This window comes from Thermobia domestica, chromosome 12 (genome assembly GCF_964235325.1).
Source record: "Thermobia domestica chromosome 12, izTheDome1.hap1.1, whole genome shotgun sequence".
Classification (NCBI taxonomy): Eukaryota; Metazoa; Arthropoda; class Insecta; order Zygentoma; family Lepismatidae; genus Thermobia; species Thermobia domestica.
The window spans coordinates 175450375-175470756 of record NC_137465.1 but is presented as its reverse complement, the minus strand read 5'-3'; the positions used below and the strand labels follow the sequence as shown (position 1 = coordinate 175470756).

The following is a 20382-nucleotide window of genomic DNA, read 5'->3' as shown; positions in this document are numbered from 1 at the left end:
GATGCTAAATATACCGTTCCATGTCAGTTCTTTTTTTTCCAAGTTCCAGTTTTTTCCAGTTCTTTCTTTCTACCGAGACAAAGCACTCAAACAACGATGTTCTATGGCTTTTACTCGTTAAAATATTGTACTTGATAGTTTTGTTTTCTCCACTCAACTTTCGATAAAATACCTCAGGAATTAACCAATGTCTTTGAGGTTGACCCTTGGGCCGCCCCTACACCACATCCAAATATACATTAATAGGATCTACGACTAGAAATAATAAACATTCCATTTAACTCGACTTCGATCCGACCTTTTATTCTCGAGTTATGACTGTTTTACTGTGTTTACAGCAATTTCTTGGCTGGTCATAGCTCCGAAAGGAAGCATTTCTGCATCCAGGTTGGTCTTGCGAGCTCGTACCTTTCACCTCCCAAACGTTGTGAGCGTTGTTTAGTAACACCCTGTATTAGCGTTTGATACGTGATCTGAATTGAGAATTTCATTAAATTTTTCCACTTTTTTTGCAGATTATAAATCAATACTTGCACAATTTTCTCTGGATAATAAAATAGAATTACCTCAAAATAAAACAATTATTATACTTCACACATTGTACTTTATACTATTACATCGTAATATTTTAATGGGAAACAATTATATAGTAATTCTACATTTGTATATTACTGTAGTAACCGTGAGAGCTAAACAGTAATATTAACATGAATTTATTATATTTTGAGTGGTGGTGGAGTGTGTGTGTTACATCAATACGTATCTGTAAACTGGTTGTCATTAATTCGGGTTGCTCGAAAGACTTTTCGACATGAAATCACGACATATCAGTGGCGAAGCGAGCGGAGTTACGGCAGGGGTGGGCTGCCCTGGGCGGTAAAAATTAAGGGTCAAATTTTAGAAATTGAAATTTTGAAAATTTTGATCAGTGGTAAAATTTTAAAATTGGCATCTTTACTCGATCTTTCTTTTCTATGGTTCAGAGTTCTATATCTTAATGAAAGTCAACGTTGATAGGCTTGTCAGTAAATTCGTGTTACATCTTGTTATTATATATATAAATATTTTATACAATTTTATCTAATACAATATTTTATAAAATATAAAATCTTACTAGCCAACTTAGAACACTTTTTCAGCTAGTGATTGTAGTTGAATGTAGTAAGTATTGAGTGTTAAGTGTGACGGTGTTAGTAAATGTGATTAAATTCATGGTTAATAGTATTAATTAAACTGTAATTGAATAACGTAAGTAAATGTGGCTGTGCTTTGGATGGAATCTAAAAGCGAGTAATTCAGGACATTACCATTTCCTGGTTTTACTTCACTCTGAAACTAGGAAATAAATAATTTTATTGTAAATGAATAATTTTAAACTTCCAAAATGTTTATAATTAATGATATTTGCAGATGAGATGAATTCGAGAAAGCGAAACACAGTACCGGAAGGAACGGAAAGAAAAGATGAAAATGTTTAAACCACGGTATATGGCTGAAGTATTTTTCTTCCGGAACTGGTGCTAGTTCTAACGCATCGTATCTACTGCCAATGGAAGTGCGACAAGTGCGGTGTTGAAAATTTGGAAGACGGAACGCGTGATAGTCATGAAAGAGGGGGGATTTAGATTTCTGGGCTTTCGGAATCTAAGGCCATTTAGTCCGCCATATTTTGAGGGATGACGTTCCTCGGCAAGCGCACTATCCGAGGAAAGGGAAGGAAGAAAGGATTTGGGAAGGAAGGAAGCAGCCTGGGAGCTATAAATTAAGTACCACCCTGACATTTGCCTGGTGTGAATGAGGAAAATCCAGGAAAAACCTCAATCAGGGTGGCTGGCCTGAAAAGGCGTTTTACACTTTTTCGACCGAGTGCCCCCACCGGGAATCGAACCCGGGACCGCTCGCATCGATAGTCATGAAAGAGTCTGAACGTCCATGTGAGATTTATTAGCCTAACAAAGCGTTAATCTAAGAAAAAATTAGTTACAAAAGTACTCGAATCTCAAGATAACCCTTCACCCTCAGATTACTCAGAAGAAGATGAACATGTTCAAGCACCTACCGTTGACTTAGAGGCAGATGAATAGCCGACCGCAATTAACCATAGCATCATGATTCTACGTATTCATCAAATCTCTAACGTAGTTCAATGTATGGATAGCGATTTCGCCGGTGTTGCTTGCCGAGGAGGCTAAGCTAGAGGTGAAACAAGAAGAATGACTCTGGGTTGGTTTTACCGTACTCTTCTGCTAAGAGGAGAAAAGATTCTGTGTTAGTGGATGGTTGACTCTTTAAGAAAAACTCTTCTGTTTTTGCTCCAAATTGTAACTGCTCCTAAGCGCCACTAAATCTGCGTTTTGCTCGGCAGTTTGCTTGGTTTCAGTTAATGATGGAAGTTAAATTCAATAATAGCAAACCATCAGTCAGTGCAAGCTCATATCGATAGTTTTGAGCGATGAAATACTTTGAAACTCCGAATCAACCGACAGAAGACAATCGACGATGAAGCACAAACGGTTATTGCAACAGAAGAGAGAAAGTGGAGGGATATCTTTACACGAATGCTCGACGTAAAGTTACTAGCTAAACTGATCTTAGCATTTTGAGGACAACGGTCACGATGGAGATGATAGCAATTTCCTACACGTCACAGACATTCAGAATGAATTTATCAGTATATTGGGAGAGAGTGACGAATCCAGGAGAGACTTCTGGAAGGGGGTTTTAATACTGCTACTTAGAGCTACTTTTAAGAGCTCCAAACTCCGGGATGGGTTTTATTTATATATATAAATTAGAAAGTTTCCTCTTCTGGGGGGGGGTGATCGCTCCCCTGGATCCGCCATTGTTGGGAGAGCAAGTGCAAGATGATTCAGCAGGTTAAGGGAGTTGAGTATTTCTCGACATAATTTTCGACAGTAGGTTATGCGTTTCCCACAAGTGTCAAATTAGTCCAGTTTTACAGAATCTAAACAAGGGTAGCAAAAAGTGGAAGTTGTGGAAGTTTTTGTCGATTTTATTGAAATGGAGGAGAAGAATGCAGAGGACATGACGACACTGATTCTTGACAAGATCAAGAATGAGGGCTTGGACATTCAGATTGTGGGGAACAAACATATGACAATGCTGCTGTTTTGGTAGATGTATAGTACATACTGGACTCCAATAACACATCAAAGAGGTGAATCCTAAAGCACAGTTCGTGGCATGCACGAATCATTTCTTGAATCTGGCTGGCGTACACTGTCGTTGTGGTTGATTCTTTTTGACATATTTTTTGGAGTGTCATGTTGTTATATTTAAGGGTGGGGGGTCAATGGAGCGTGCATTTGTTTTTTTCCTCATCAACCCATAAATGGGCCGCTCTTACTGCTGTTAAAGGACAAAGTTCGAAGCGCTTGATTGAAACTTGCTGGAGTGTACGTAGTTAAGTTAATGAAGAATTACTTCTCTTAAATCCAAGAAGTATTGGAACAGCTTTCACCAAATGCAACAGAAAACGTCCAAATACTACCTAATGTGACTTGCACTGCAATGCAGTCTTTCGCAATTTTGTGCTATCTCGGACTCTGGAGTGGTACTCTTTGGCAAAGTAATGACACACAGCTGTACTTGAATACAAAAGGCTTGATTGTTCATGATAGTGTGTCTGTACATTAGACTCATTCTTACTAATAATGGTAACTTTGTGGATGATAGATTCAAGTATGCGGAAAATCTTTGCGAGGTGCAGGATATCGAGCATAGGTCACGCCAAACAAAGAAAGAACTGCATTCACGGCGGTGGATCTGCAGATGCAGCAGTACAAGAATTGAGGAAACAGTTGTTTCCCTTACATCAATGGGTAAGATTTCTCAAGACATCTCTGCACGACTCCCAGTAACTTCATAAACTGGATAACCAATTTTGTGTTTTGGATCCTACAGACGATTCCAAATTGATAATGCACCTGATGGCACTAACAAGGAAGATTTGTACTGGAGAGTAAATGTTTCCAATACTTTATCACAAAGGCAGAAAAATTGACGAAATTAGGAACAACCACCTTCTTCAAACTTTTACAATTTATTTAAGAGTTTAACCTTGATATTTCTGTTCCAAATACTGTCATAATATTACTTGCTTTAACGACTGATATTAGAGTTGCCAGTTGTGAGCACAGCTTCTCTAAGCTGAAGCTAATTTACAATTACTTTTAAAGTCTATGAAGAAGGGGAGGTTGCCAAACTTAAAATTGAGGACTCATTGTAGAAAACAATGTAAGTGCCATCTTGTAATTGTTTCCCTAATTTTATTTTTTTTATACGTTTATGCCTTAGAAATACAATCTAACATATAACGAAGTGAAGCTATGTATCAAAATCTAAGTGTTTCGATCTTTTAAAATAACGATTTCGATCCTTTAAAGAGAGAATTTTTTGAGATACAACTTAATTGTTAACTTTGGCTATTGAAAAATTAATTCAATTTGAAGAAAATCTGATTTATTGGCAGTTACAGTTACAAAATTAACAAATAGTATAGTGGATACCAGTGAATGTATTATCTCCTCATGGGATACCGATTTCGCTATCCAATCCACAGTTCATAGATCGGAGAAAAGGGAAAATGACTTACATTATATTGTCTTTAGTTCAATGCTCCAGAAAGGTCTAATCCAGAAAGTTTATCTTTGTTTTTTTCCTTTTGTCTAGTTATTAAAAACCACTTTGATAGTCATTTATCTAAAGGTTGGGTGTTAGCATGCGGGGTCAGGTTTTATTCAGTTGCATACTGGTTTCCATCGTTTTCAGTCATCTCCTATCTTAAACTGTTTTTACCACTTAAAGATTTAAAAAAATCGTTTGTCCTTCCTGGCGGGTACGTGACATAAGCAATAGTATTTTCTATTTTGTGACGCTTGGACACAATTTACCATCTTTTGTCTCTACGGTAACTATTGTTTTTGGCACGTATATTGTTTTGTACAGCGAGTCTTCAAATTGTAGTCAATTCAAAGAGAATTAGAAGATGGAATTGATTTTGATCGTGTGATTTCAGACTTTTCTGCTTGGAAAGTGCGTATAATTCCTTTGTAAGTGCTGTAAATTCACTTTTGCAAGTATTACCTGATCAGGATATTAGTGCGGTTTTTCGTGGAGGGCGCTAGTGTAGTGTTTACATCAGTTTCTAGGTAAGCGCGGTGGGACAGGGGAACGGAGAGGGTCACTCTGTAGTGTATCCAACGATTTTCAAAAGTTGCAGTTTACATGTTATAAGTAGCCTAATCTGTTTCGCTTAATAAAGAACTGCATAAATTATATAGTTGTTATTGAATGCAGTAATGGTTATTCCTGCAGTAATGCAGATGTATTGTGGATAATGGCATATGCATGGAAATTAATTTAAGAACAAGATAGCATACAAGTGAGTTTCTACCGTGTATTAAGTAGATTATATAATAAAAATTGATTACGTTTTATTTGATTTCATTATAAAACAGTAGAAACCTGTAAAACTCAGTAATAAGATGTAACGACTAAAATATTAATTATGGGTTGGTAGCTTAGATAGGGCCTACTTGCGCAATATCTTGTAATTGTAAGTTTAAATCAAGTTAAGGCTCGCGATGCTTGTATTTGTTTTAATGTAGGTCTATCGATTGACAACTAAATTATTTTCTTGAGTTGTAGCCAAGAAAGAATTCCGATACGTTTCCACTCGAGAACTGTGGAAGTTCTCTCCGTTGGTCTATTGGCTAGCGCATGTGTCTTTGTTGTACGTGGTTCTGTGAGAGCCCAACAATTAATTTTACAATGTTTCACTTTCATTAATCATCTGTCTCCTCTAGCATAAAAAGCATAATCATGGGACGTTAAACTAAAGAAATTTCATTTCATTGTTTCGATTAATGTGAACCCTTTGGGGGAAAAGGAAGTGAAGAAGAAATTTTCCTTAATTTTTTAAAGGGCTACGGGATTGGATAGCTTGTTTTTCGGGATTGCCTTGTAAAACCTGATTACAATGTATCTTTCTTTTAGGATTATAATCGTAATCCAGCCTTTTGGTAAATGTGAAATAAAAGTATCGATAAAACATCAGCGTATGGGTAATGTAAGCATAAATATCATTGGTTCAATACACAATAAATTCACAACTTTTATTTATGAGTATAGAAATTCCCTTTGAACTTCCTCTGAATTTCTTTCAGACCCTAGGTCTCTTGTGACAAAGAATTAATTCTACTATCTGTTTTCATACACAATATAATTTTGAAACTTGGGAGCCTAGTGTTGTCTTTGTGTCTGTAATACGTAATCATTTGTCGATTGACTTCAGAAGACTGAGTTTAGCCCGTGAGCATAAGTTGCATATAGTTCAAACATATCAGATGTACGGTCTTGTTTAACAAATCCTGTGTGCACATATGAAATTCAAAGACAAAGGTAATCAATCGTCTTTAAACAGCTGTATTTTTATTTCAAGGTAAGTACTAAAACGTGCTACGTAGATTTCCGGCTAATTGTTTCATCGCCGGTATCTTTGAGCAATGGGATAGCCAGTGGTGCCCCCCACTCGTGTCCATGACGCACCCCCCTCAATTGCCTATCCGTAGATGTTCTTCCATGAAAAAAAAAATCTTTTCGATTTATTTTTACACCTTCTCAAACATATTTATATAGATTTTTAACCCCCCCCCAAATATTTCAATGACGCAGTTTGCGTCATAGCCCCCCCCTTGTGGGCACCCCTGGGATAGCAGTGGAAGACAAACTTCGTTCTTCTAACTTGATATTTTGAAAAATTTACGCAAGCGGTTTTGTTTCTTAAATACATATCTATTCCCTCTAATCAATTTCAAAAGTACCATTAACTTTATAATAACATAATGAATGTAAGAGTTACCCTGAAAATGTATTTTGTATTTCTTTTTTAATATGAAATTCATTTTTTCTGAATTTCACGAGCTATAAGAAATCAATTGTCAGACCCCCCACTTTAAATTTTAATCGCTCCCCTACCGCCTCAATGTAACATTGGGTTTATTTCTTTTAAATATTTTTTTTTTTTTTCAAAATATGGTAGAAATACCGTACTGGATTTTTAAATTACCAAACTATGCTAAATAATGACAGGTTAGATATCAGAGAAAGTTATCTTTATCTACCTTCTTAATTAGGGGCGGATCCAAATCTCCTTTGGAGGCGGTTAGATTATCAATTTCTCTCTCACCAGTCTTTTGCAGCACATCCGAAAATGATCTCAATGCAAATTTGTTACTGCAGGTACTGTCAATCGATCGATCACATGGTCCAAATTGGTAGCAATTTCGAAGACGCCTTATCTCAAAACTACATAATAGAACTTGCTTTAAACAATGAAAGCGCAGTTGCCAAAGTATATATTTGATTCACAAAGATGAACTTCGAGGTTTCGTTAACAGATGAATTAGGAATTCCTTACACTCTAATGCTACCAAGTTCTTAGTGTTTCTTTGTACAACACTGAGGTTAGTTTGTTCGCAAGTTATTGTCATATTAATATGGAGGGTGTATGTACTTTTTTTTTTTTCAGTCCCTTAAAATGTTCTGAAAATAACTTCCATAACTTTTGAAATTGTGTTTGTCTTAAGTTGAACATATGCGTGAAGTGGTTTATTATGAACAGGGCAAAAACAACTGTGATAGATTAATTACAAGTGATCCGGTTAGAAACACTGTTGTTTGTATTTTAGTTCCAAAATCGGCCGCCCGCACTCGTTCGCTGGTGGACTAATACAATGTAAAGATATTTTGGTATCTCAAAAAATGTATGCACCAATTTTTTTTCCTTAAATGATAATTTTTGCAGGTAGTATTAAGATTGTGAGAAAGTAGGGGGGAGGGTCACATAACGTTTCAAGATGGTAAAATTACAGTCTGCCTCGATTGCTGATAAACCAAACTACACCGCTGCAACATATCAAGTAGTTTGTGTAAAATTTAATTGTGAATTTGAACTCCAGTAACAACAAGAAGTAATCTATTCACACAAAGGCGAATTTTAAAAGAATTTTTATGGACATTTTTGATCAAGATTTGGAATGCACACAAGAAAATACGATTCTTTGGTTTAAGTGATTATTCTGTAATACTTTGCTTTTAGAGAGTTCTTTCCCGTCTAAAGCGGTTGATGTCAGATTTTCGACTTGATTATAAGGGCAAAACGAGCATTTTGAAGAAAACTGGCCAAAATAAACATTTCTTGTTTCCTTTCGTGCTTCTAATCTAGGGTGACCAAATCGTCAACTAGAAAAAACGGGACATTTTATTTTCGGATAGGTTGCTGCACTAAATATATTTTTAGCCTCTCTAACAAAATCCTTCAACGAAGCCATTTGATCGAAAAACAAAGAATCGTTTATTTCAATACCTTTCTCCTTGAAGTAAGCAACACTATATTCTACCTGTCCCCAACTGGGGATGTCCTTCAACAGTATCCAATTGAATATACACTTCCTTATTTAATGCATGTTTCACGAAACTCATTAACTGCATTTTTGAAGTTGATTTTGTCTTGTTGCGTAATTTCATTCAATTTAAAAACGGATTTTAGGCCTACATTAAATGATAAAAACTGTTCCTCTTTTAGGCATAGCTTTAAGCATGCCTTCCAATACATAATTGATCTCTATAACACTTCTTGCACTTCCTGTCTGTTCGTATCGTGTATACAGAGAAATAAGAGAAGAGCTTGAAAACAATATTTTCTATGTCACAACTCATCAGCAGGGGCCGCGGTGGCTCAGTGTTAGAGCGTTCACCTCTGGTGCTTGGGGTTCCGGGTTCGATCCCAGCCCCCGCCAAGTGAACTTTGTGGTGGATAAACACCGTGTGCGTGGGTTTTCTCGGGGTTCTCCCGTTTCCTCCCGCTTTCTTCATTCCACCATTTCATTCATTTCTCATAATCACCGTCTCCTTTAGTTAACCGGCATAACCGTGGGACGTAAAACTCAAAGATTTCATTTTTTTAAATCTATCAGCAGCTGTATCTGAGCAGTTCTGTAAGACTTTGTATGTAAGACATGTGCTGGGTAACCCACACCTTCAATATTTGAATGTAAATTAGCATTCAATTTTGTAAACACATTACATTCTCCCTGTCTATTCAAACCACCAAAATTTTTGTTTGTATTGTCAAAACGCAATGCACCTGTTTTTATTTCATTTAAACTCGTCAATACAGTTCAAGCAGAAACTAGATATTTGTCTTACGTTTCGTAGGGCAAGGAAGCGACTTCCAATAACCCTTACCTTACCCCTTGGTTTATGTCAAAATACTGAATTACAAAAGGAAAGATTTTGATAGCTTTATGATTTCTCGCATCTGCTGAAATGCCATAAAAAGGGGCTTTTATTTATCTCTTCAATGGTAGTTTTCAAACTAAATGGAGCTAAAACACCAGTTATCAGGGCCGATTACTTTGTTCTGACAAAACTGAACTTCGATGTGATTGACGAGTCACTAAACATAAGACTGTGTAATTTATTATTACAATTTTCTAACCGAAAACTGTGATGGTAAGCCTGAGTTAGCACAGCTGCTCTCACTTTTCTTTCCTCATTTGATTCTTGTTTTACAAAATAATTGTGAAAAGACTTACTGCAACTTGGTGCACTCAGTCTGTTCCTGTATGTTTAACAGATTTGATGTGTTGCTGTATGTCTGAACAACAACCGTCTCTAATACTAAAAACATTAACGCAAACTGTGCACTCGGCTTCATTGTCATAGCGTCCTTTTATAATATAGTTCCACTCTTTAGTATACTCTTCCTTAAACTTGCAAACACGCTTAGGCATTGTTAGGCAGCTAGCTGGGAACGTAACAAAATAAACAATTCGTTTTCACAATAAAAACAACGCAACACGTCCTATTTGATTTGAAGTTTGACTCACTCTGACCGAAGATAATATTACTCGGTGTATCGAGTTCGCAGCTGGATTTTTGTATCCTTTTCGTAAATGAAAGTATGATATATCTTAGTCAAATCACGGAAACACTGTACTGTACTGATGATAGCACCTCAATCATCCACCGTCTAAAACAGATAGCAAAAACAGGTTATATTAGTTTTTCATAAGGCTTTCAGCCCCTTGCACTGTCGTCTGCGGAGTGGAAATTTTGCAGTGGGGAGGCCTCGGAGAGGAAACAGTGCAGCCACCACATCCATCATCGCAAATGTCCTAATGACGTTGTTCAGTAATGAGATATATTCCAATATAATCACATAGCTTAGAAAATAATAAAATAAATTAGGAAATTTTAGCAATTGGAAAGGTTTTCTTGTGCCCAATGTAAATACGGGACCTTTTGGCGTCCCGGAAGATTCTTTCGGGACACCGGGAATGGTAGTGGAAAAACGGGACAATCCCGTTTCGGGACGGGACGGTTGGTCACCCTACTCTAATCTGATCAAAAAATATTTCATAGCACTTAACATTTTAATAAAACTCTATTATGAATAACTGAACAAGTCATATTACTCGTCAATTTATTTTATTTTAGTTTTTTTTTTAACTGCAATTTCATTCCCAGTCGAAACTGGGCGGGCCACAGAAGGTAACGCCTTCTCCGGGGCCTTAGTTTTGTGTTTGTATTTCTTAGTGTGTAATGTTTGTGAGTAATTCATCTGGGAGGAACACAGGGAAACCTTGTTCCACAAGTTGAAATAATTCCATAGTATAATACATGGTTCACAGTTTTTAGTTTAGAAGATAACATTTAATTATATTTCTGCTCTTATTTTCAGAGAAACCCAATTATATGCTCATATGTACAGTGTACATCCTTGTGGGACTTGCACTGACATCTACAATCATCGAACTTGTTCGAAGTCAATACGCTCAGTCCTGGCGGCGAATGAAAGAACTAAGCACCAAGTTGCAAGGTTTGTCGGGACCTCTAGCGGACACTTTGAAAAAACTCGGAGAACAAGCTGGTAATATTGGTGATATAAACATTGACGTGAACTTGCTTCAAGATTTGAAAGATTTAAGGAAAACTTTGGCTCTTACGCGCCTCGAGACACGGCTTAAGTGGGACTCAAAGTGGGGAGGGTGGAACACGACGCTAGGAGTGACGGGAAATAAAAAATGGGAGGAGGAATGGAAGGAAGTGGAAGAAGCATTGATGGAACTTTCGCCAGAGAAAGAAGAGCCACCACCGCAACCTGTGGTGCAAATTATCATTTACGAATCGTCCGTTTAGCGGCGCTCTAACTACTACAAATGCAATCGAAGTATTTTTAATACTTTTTTTGTGCATTTTCATTTGTTACTCAAATATGAGTGGAAGTAAGTACAAAATACCATATGCCAATAAGCTCTTACTTGATTCCTAAAGATTGCTGGTCTGTCACACTGTTGAAAAATTAATGAAAAAAATCACGATAGACATTTTGGACCTAAATATCGGCATATATTCCGAAGTTGGGCGTCCGCTTTTTTCACTGTTATCTCCTTTCCACACTTTCTGCAATTTGTTATTAGGTTCATTAATCCGTGCTCTTCACAAAATTTTAAAAGATTTTGCTCGTTATCAATGTATTCCTTCACAAATGTTAAAACTGCTAGTTCATTGCCCTTGTACATTCGCCATATTGGTAACATAAATGCTCGTTTCTTTCCCACAATGCAACTGTTCGGTTACCTTGCGCCAAGTAGTTCCCTCCGCTCGCCATATAGTCCCATGTTTATAACCGCTTATATATGACAAATAAACAGATTTTTCGAGACTCTTATATATTATCAAGCACAGAAACGATCAAATTATCCATATATTTCCTGTAAATTTTAAAAATTTCGCTGGAAACGGACGCCCAACTTTGGAATTTAACCCTAAATATCGATAGTAACTCTTTAGAAAGTACTGTTAACTGTTTTGAGTACGTACCTACATAATTTTTTTTTTTTTTTTAGCTCATTCATTTATATGTGTAGGGCTAGTTATTTTCCAGTTTTGTTTGAAATTGTAATAATATGATTCTTACTGATCTCTTCAAAACTATTTACATATCCCTTAGTTCGTAAAAATTAAGGCACAATAGTTCGTCATACAAATAGTACCGTAGGAAGGGGTTACTTTGCACAAAATATGAAGAGTTTCACATTCCTCTGTCGGTAAAACCATGAACTGTAAAGAGGAAGCTTCAACTACCACCTTAAGATAGAACATCTAACTGGATTTTCACTATAATGTTGGCGGTTAACATCAGTTCTAATTACCCGGAGGGTTTGTTGTAGAGGTATAAAAAGTAGTCACTGTAAAGGTCGCCAAAATTTGAAAGATATCACGTACAAGAATTTCCGTCAAAGTTAATTCAGTTTCGTAGAATACTACTGTGTATAATGGGACTTTGATGCAATAGTTGAAATTGAAATATGAAACGTGTTAAAATCATAAAAAATGTAAAACTGGAAGAAGGTGGTTTCAGCCTTTAATTGAGGTTACTTTGCACCGGTTCAAAATACCAATTAGATAGGAAATTATTACTACTGGAACCTCCTGCATTCTAAATTTAGGTAAATTTCATATTTAGCTAGATGCCGTAATTAATTTCTTGTTAGAAAATAAATTATGAAGAATGGCGGATCCAGAAAAATAGTTTGATAACTTCTTCACTCCCAAAGGCTCTTCGTTCAAAAAAATCAGTAGACTTTTAGGGGGTGCTTGAAGCTTATACGCATAGGAATGGCTAACATTAGATTAAAAAAAGGAAATCATGCAATTTGGATGGGCTTCAGCCTGAAAGTCCTAAACTCCGTTAATTTTCCATTGATTACGGTTGGGGATATTCTTGGGCATAAGGAATAACCAAAATAAATCAGTTTACGGGGATTTTTTCTGTTCCTGAATTGACATTTTTGTGGGACATATGCTAAACTATTATAATGTGGTTTCCTGTGCCGGTATCAGAAAATACATAATTTTATTTATATTTCAATAACTATGATCATACTGAATGTTTACTAATGAAATTGATTAATGTTTTCCTTATATATCTAGCTATTATGGGCCTTATGCTGAGTCGTTCTGATGCGTGATTAGTGCAATACTAAAGAGTTCGACTAACGTATACTTCCTGCAGTAGTCAGGCCTTTAGTATGACGCTAACCATACGTCAAAACGACTCTGCATAAGGCAGAACATGTTTAAAGTACAGTGTTCTATACCATTATGTATGTAAGTTACATGCGATTTCCTTTAAAATTCCTTAAATCTTGTGCAAAGTAACCTCGTCTTACGGTAACTTTACGATTATAGTGTGTGAGTGCATGCGAAAGAGGACGGTACTAAATATTAATTTCCAGCGGCGGAGCATTTTTTCACACTGCAATATCCTTGTATTTTATATTTAGAAGTGTAGCGTTAGTAGTATGGAACTATTACAAGTACTATAGAAACCCGTATCACTGGGAAACCTACATTAAGGTTCTTGTAAATTCAATATAGAAGCACTAACCTAACCTAATCTACTAACCTAACGTAACTTACCGTATAAACTAACTTATTCTACTGATATACTAGACCCTCCTAATCTAAACTATTCTGCTCTCCCTCTAGCAAATGTTCGACCTTACTTTACTAGCTTGACCTAACCTACCCTACTAGCCTAACTTACTTACTGATCTAACATATCCTCATAACCTAACCTATCCTTCTACCCTAGCAAACGTTCAACCTTACTTTACTAACCTGACCTAACTTAACCTAGCCCCAGCACACGTTGGTGCGTGCGTTTTGCATATCAGTTTGCACGCATATTATCAATCTGTATGCAATTATTTGAGCATGTGCCAAGAAAATAACAGTCCTGAATGCCTTACAAAATCGTGTAAAGCAAGAGAAGTGACGCAAAATACTACTTTTATTTTGACAAATTACTGTAAACCTGCACGAAAATTAAATGTTGATATAATTTAATAATTAATAATGAAATTATAAATTAAACTATATTATATTTATAGTAATGTAATTCTTTTTTGAGAAAGGTAAGCACGTTTAACTAGACTTGAAGAAGAAATCAATTAAATCATATTCATTAAAATTCCAGTTCATCAGAGAAAAAAGTATTTTTCCGCATACATCAGTGGACTGAAGATTCAAGATAGCGCATAACGTTTATAAGGCATCGTCTATCATGGTAAGGGCGTATGCGGTTGGAATGATGTTAACAGACTTTAAGAGAGACGGCTGAAATTCGTCTTAAATGTAGAAGGGACTATGTAGATTCCATATTTTAAAAGCAAATTGCCCTAAAATGAATGGAACATGGTCGAAAAACCCCACAAAATATTAATGTCAATCGAAAATCAATGAAAAACAAATAATTTCTTCATTTATCTCAAAAACCAAAAGGGAGACAAGGCTGAAATTCAGCTCGAGTATAGAACAGACTATGTGGATTCTATGTTTTAAAAACAAATTGTCCTAAAATGGATGAAACATAGTCAAAAAGTACAAAACATTAAATTGAATGAAAAATAATTCCTCAACTTATCTCAAAAACCGAAAGAGGGAGATGACTAAAATTCAGATTAAATATAAAAGAGACTATGTAGATTCTATATTTTAGAAGCAAATTGTTCTAAAATGGATGGAACATAGCCAAACAACGTGCAAAACATTAACGTCAATCGAAAATCAATGAAAATTAATTCCTCCACTTATCTCAGAAACCAAGAGCGAGATGGCTGAAATTCAGGTCAAATGTAGAAGAGACTTAATACATTCTATATTCCAAACGCAAGTTGTCCTAAAATGGATGGAATATAGTCAAAAAGCGCACAAAACATTAGCATTAATTCCAAAGGAAAATCAATGAAAAATAATTCCTCCACTTATCTCAAAAATCAAAAGAGCGAGATGGCTAAAATTCAGCTCAAATGTAGAAGAGTCCATGTAAATTATATATTCCAAAATCAAATTGTCTTAAAATGGATGGAACATAGTCAAATGACGCACGAAACATTAACATTAATGTCAATCGAAAATCAATGAAAAACACACAATTCCTCCATTTATTTCAAAAACAAAAGTGGGAGATGGTTGGAATTCAGTTTAAATATAGAACAGGCTATCTGTATTCTACACTCGAAAAGTAAATTGTTCTCAAATAGATGGGACATTTCCAAAGAGTACGAAATATGAACATTAAAGTCAATGGAAGAATCAATGAACAAAAAAGCATTCGTCCATATATCCCAAACCACATAGCCCAGTAAACAAAGACCCAAAAAGGGATTCGAGCTGAAATAATTTTAAAAAAAATGAAATTTTCAGGATTTGCTCTTTGTGTCAAATAGAATGAAACCTCAAAAGTCCCAAAATATCCCATGTGAACTTCATACTCAAAATGGCAGTTAAAGATGACGCCATCCCATACGCACCTGGTTTTCTATTTTAGCCTCTATCTGGCAAACCAATAACGATATTTTGATTTAAGACACTATTTTACTCTGCAGGAACTGTACTTTAATTTGGTAAAACCACATTCAAAACGGTTATTCGTGATTAAAATTGATAATTTCGGCATTTCGGAAAGGCATTCTGTAATATTTTGCGCTTAAAGCTCCTAAGCCATTAGAAATTCGGGAAAATATGTTCACATATTTTCGATTATGTGTTTCATAAGCTGCACTTTTAAGAAAGATAATCAAAATCGGATCATAACTTTCCGAGATATTTACTCCGTTGTGAACCTAGCAGTTAGTTGTGATTTAAAAGAAAAGCACTAACTAATGGTTAAGTATAATTTTTTTTATATTCTTATATTTATTTATATTTATTCTACAAAACATGAAAAACTACAAAAAAGATTTGGTGAACGATTAATCGTTACAGAGAGGTGTATTAGTTATGTGAGGGAATCCACTCTAACTTTCAAGGGAGCAAATGAGAGACTGCTACACGATGCTTGCTATTGGAAAAAGGAAAAGAACGAGGAAAGGAAAGAGCTCGCATTGTATTAATGGCAGCAAAAAATAATTAAAGATATTCAATCAAAAGTATGATAATGTGTCATATGCTCAAGCGGAACAAATCTTTGAGGGACACAATGATCTTATCCCACCACCACTAAAACATATGGTCGAAGAAGTGACATCACCAGAGAAAAGTGATCCCAGGATAGCCCGAAAACAGAGCATATGTAATTCTATTATTTCGTTATGCAGACCAAAGAACTTTTATATTTCCCAATCAGCTTGCTATAGGAGTATACAGCCTACGTCATTTTGGTACTTGGGAGCCAAGTGATATCTTTCAAAGTCTTGGAATTTCTGCAAGTTATAATTTGATTCGATGATACGAATTCTCAAGTATATCATATTGTGCTCACAACCGTTATTACATTTTATTCAGTGGTTCTTTGATATCACTGACGTCAATACGAAAACACTAGATGGTCATGCAACTTTCCACAGCATGGGGGTATCAGATGCCTCCTGAAGAAAGAGCCACAAATTCTCGCGTTTGCATGCAATCAAATCAATGCTTCCGTACTTCCACGCAACTTATCATCACTTGCTATGCTAAATGTACGCATCTATATGTTCAGCAGATAAAAGCTTTGAAGGAGAAAATGAATCCTGAGGAGTATAGCAAATTTACAGAACAGGGATATATTACCATCCGCAGAAAAATAGATATTAGAGTGGGGTTGCATCAGATATGATTATTGAACAAACTTTAATAAAATCAGTGAAAGTTTCTGAAGGGATTACTCCGACTTAAAATTAGCTAGGTCGATGCTGTAGTTTCCCATCACCATGCAAGTCGCTGAAACATTAGAATACTTTTGCATTAAATATTTTGTCTTCAGAACAACATGTTGAGCTTAGACGCTCCCGCCAGACACGAGATAATCAGGATTTAAAGAAGCTGTCTGACTGATTATCTCTTCATGATCCCTTTGAAAACTCAGCATCAAATAAGTTACTAATGAACATTGCAAGGATTTAATTGCTGACACACACACTCTGATCAAGCAAAGAAAATTGGTGAAGCGTCATTAAACTAAATGATAGGTGGTTTCTGTCGAACCATAAAACTTTCCAAGGAAGATAAAAAGTTATTCCTATATCTGCTACAAACAATACAATCAAAATTCGAGAGCAAACTATGTCTATCAATCCGCTACAGCTCTTCAGTAGAATTGCAGCTGTGCTTCATTCGAGGGAGAATCTTAGCGAGTATCTCAAAACATGAATTAGCACCGACGCCTCCATCTCTACTTGATGTGATGTCAATGAGAAAGAATGCCAAATCCACTCTTTCGACTGTAGTTGAAACTGTTGAACCATGTGTAAGAGCAACGCAAAATTTTATATCTGTAGTACATGGAGGATACCTTCTTCATGCAATGGTTGGACCAAATCGGACCCTACGATGCGATATATGAAAAGTATGTGGACTTGTACAGCGGTGGACACTTCTAAATGGTACACCTTAGCCGTAAATTTCCATATGGCTGTACCATTTAGAAGTGTCCACTGCTGTACAACGACGTTTCACTTCATGCGTTGCAGTAGTGTTTGATAACTATACTTCTAAAACTGTACTAAGAGTATTGAGAAACAAAGGACAATGTTGAAAATGTCTGCAACCATCGTCTATCAAGAAAACATGGAGATAACAATAGGCCAATCTGAATTTTGAAGTTATATTTTAGTAAGAGCACGATACAGTACCGAGCAGATGGAGATGTCGATATTCTAATTTTCAAAACGGCACTAGATTTTGAGCCGAAATTATTGTTCTGTTGCAGTTGTAAGAACTGATTCAGACTTTCTTGCCATTTTAATCGCTCGTGGACATCCTGGAATGTCATTATTTTTTGTAAATTGTGAAAAATGGTATCACACTGGCGAAATACAAAATACTCTTGGACCACTAAAAGACTACTTCCTTTTTCTTCATTCGGCTACTGGATATGATGCCACATCAGCGATCTTCAGAAACGAAACGGAAACAGCCTTTAAGCTACTCCAAAAGGATAGTGTGCTCCGATCTTCTGTTTTGGCCTTCAGTGAAACCATCTTTCACTACAGTGTGTTACTGAAATAGGAGAACTTTACTTGCTACGACTTTATGGAGGTGGCAAAGCATCCTTACTAGACACTCTCAGAAAAGTCGGGGAAAAAAGCTTTCTTCTAATTTTCAACTACCAATTTTACCACCAACCAATGTGGCTGCCTCTCAACATTTCCTTCGGGTTTATCTGCAAGTGGCGAAAGAACATGAGTCCAACTGAATAAGGATGGTGCGTCAAAGAACACAGACTCTCTCCTATTCCAACGAGTTTTCCACTAGCTCCTGAAGAAGTACTTAATTTGATTTCCTACCAGTGCAAAATAACTCCTCGCAAAGCTTGTGATATTGAAACCTGTGAGCGTAAGCGTACCAACCTTAATTATTCCAAGTTTTACCCCTTTTGTGAGGGAATTTCTTTCAAAAACTCACAACTGAATAAGGACTCTGATAAGGAGAATGACGATTAATCATTTTACCTATCATCTTTGAATCTATGTTTTATTTCACAGGATTTTATTCAATACGATCCATGACCTTTTAAACTATTTCAGAATACTGACATGTTTAGCTTTGTTAATATTCATGAATATGCTACACAAATGAAATGTTTCGAACTGAAAATGTGATTTTGATGATCTTTTTTAAAATTAGGTGTTCATATTTCCTACCATCTAGCGAGCACCAGGCGAACTAGGTATACAAAATGATATTTAACAATATTACAATATTACTTAGTGCTTTCTTTTTAAATCACCGCTAACATCTAGTCTCACAACGGCGTAAATATCTCGAAAAGTTATGATTCGATTTTGATTACCTTTCCTTTAAAATGCAGCTTATGAAACACATAATCGAAAATATATGAACGTATTTTCACGATTTTCTAATGATTTAGGAGTTTTAAAATACTCCGAAACTTGTAATTTTAGTTGCAAAATACTACAGAATGCCTTTTCGAAATGCCGAAATTATCAATTTTGTTCACGAATAACCGTTTTGAATGTGGTTTTACCAAATTAAAGTACAGTTCCTGCAGAGTAAAATGGCGTCTCTTAAATTAAAATATCGTTATTGGTTTGCCAGATAGAGGCTGAAATAGAAAACCAGGTGCATATAGGATGGCGCCATCCTTAACCGCCATTTTGAGTATGAAGTTCACATGGGATATTTTGGGACTTTTGAGGTTTCATTGTATTTGACAGAGCAAATCCTGAAAATTTTAGCTTTTTTAGAATTTTTCCAGCTTGTCGATGTCGAACTATTTTTACTGGGCTAATACTAAGGAGATGGCTAATTAAAAGCTTATTGTAAAGACATAGTGAAGCACTTGAAGACGATGTATAGCACGTAATGTAAATACGGATGAAACATTGTCAAAAATCAAGTTGTTTGAGTAATATCAAGAATCATGATAAAATATACCTATCTTCGAATTATCTATAGGATGTGCTTAAAATATCTCTCATCTGGATTTGGAATCTCCACACTCAATTTAGCAAGCAAAGTGACTTTTGACTTGATCACACGACATAGTCTGGTGCTTATGGCAAACCGTATATTCCCTTTCGTCACCTTCAAATTGTTGCGTCATTTAACGAGAAGTCAAATTATACAGTGGTAAACATCACGTCAAAGATAATAAGTACTTTTCTTCTAACCAGACAAATTTTTGTCTTTGTTTTCCCGTTATTTTCAAAAAATTATAAAATAAATTTACAAATCCACAGAGACCTGCTCCTAATACTGAATTCTATTATAATTGATCTAATTGTAATAAGTTTGTAGCTTGTATGGGAGTCCGTAATGAGAGTGGTGAGTGGAATTTGGGGACAACGTATCGTAGATCGATGAAAGCCTAGCGAGATTGCTCTTTTATAAAATCTATACGTACAAAGCAATGTTAAAATACATATGAAGTACTTGATAAACAATTCATTTAACGTTCTATTTAACATGAGTAAATACATGAAAAAGAATTGGTTTAAAGTTTTGCTGCATTGCACAAAACAATATAAAAATTGTAATAATTGGTTACTATGACCGAATGGTGGTTCTTTATATTATAAAACTTAAGAAATTTACTTAAAAGTCATTTAATTGACTGAGTTTCTTTAATTCAAACATATGGAGAAACTTCCAATATTTAATGCTGCTTATTGTGTTATATTAGTGGTCTCCATTTTGCAAGTATGTGGTGACCAGGTAGGGCTCAGCTCCTCCTTCCCCAATGACTACGTTCAGCTCTTCCTGAAACTGTTAGTTGATTTTCTTCAAAACCAGGCAAGAATTTAAGGTGAACTCTAGTTAGCCCCCCCCCCCAAAAAAAAGCTC

At 35.8% G+C, this 20382-nt stretch overlaps 1 protein-coding gene across 1 annotated transcript in view; it reads left to right on the top strand.

The window, feature by feature from the left end:
- LOC145666843 (potassium channel, subfamily K, member 16-like) overlaps positions 1 to 15462 on the top strand; it is a gene marked incomplete in the record, with an annotated part of 438204 nt that extends 422742 nt beyond the window's left edge. Inside the window, 1 exon segment of the mRNA XM_081734418.1 lies at positions 10769 to 15462. Within this exon segment, the coding sequence (XP_081590544.1) occupies positions 10769 to 11226 (458 nt within the window).
- Positions 15463 to 20382: the final 4920 nt, after the last annotated feature.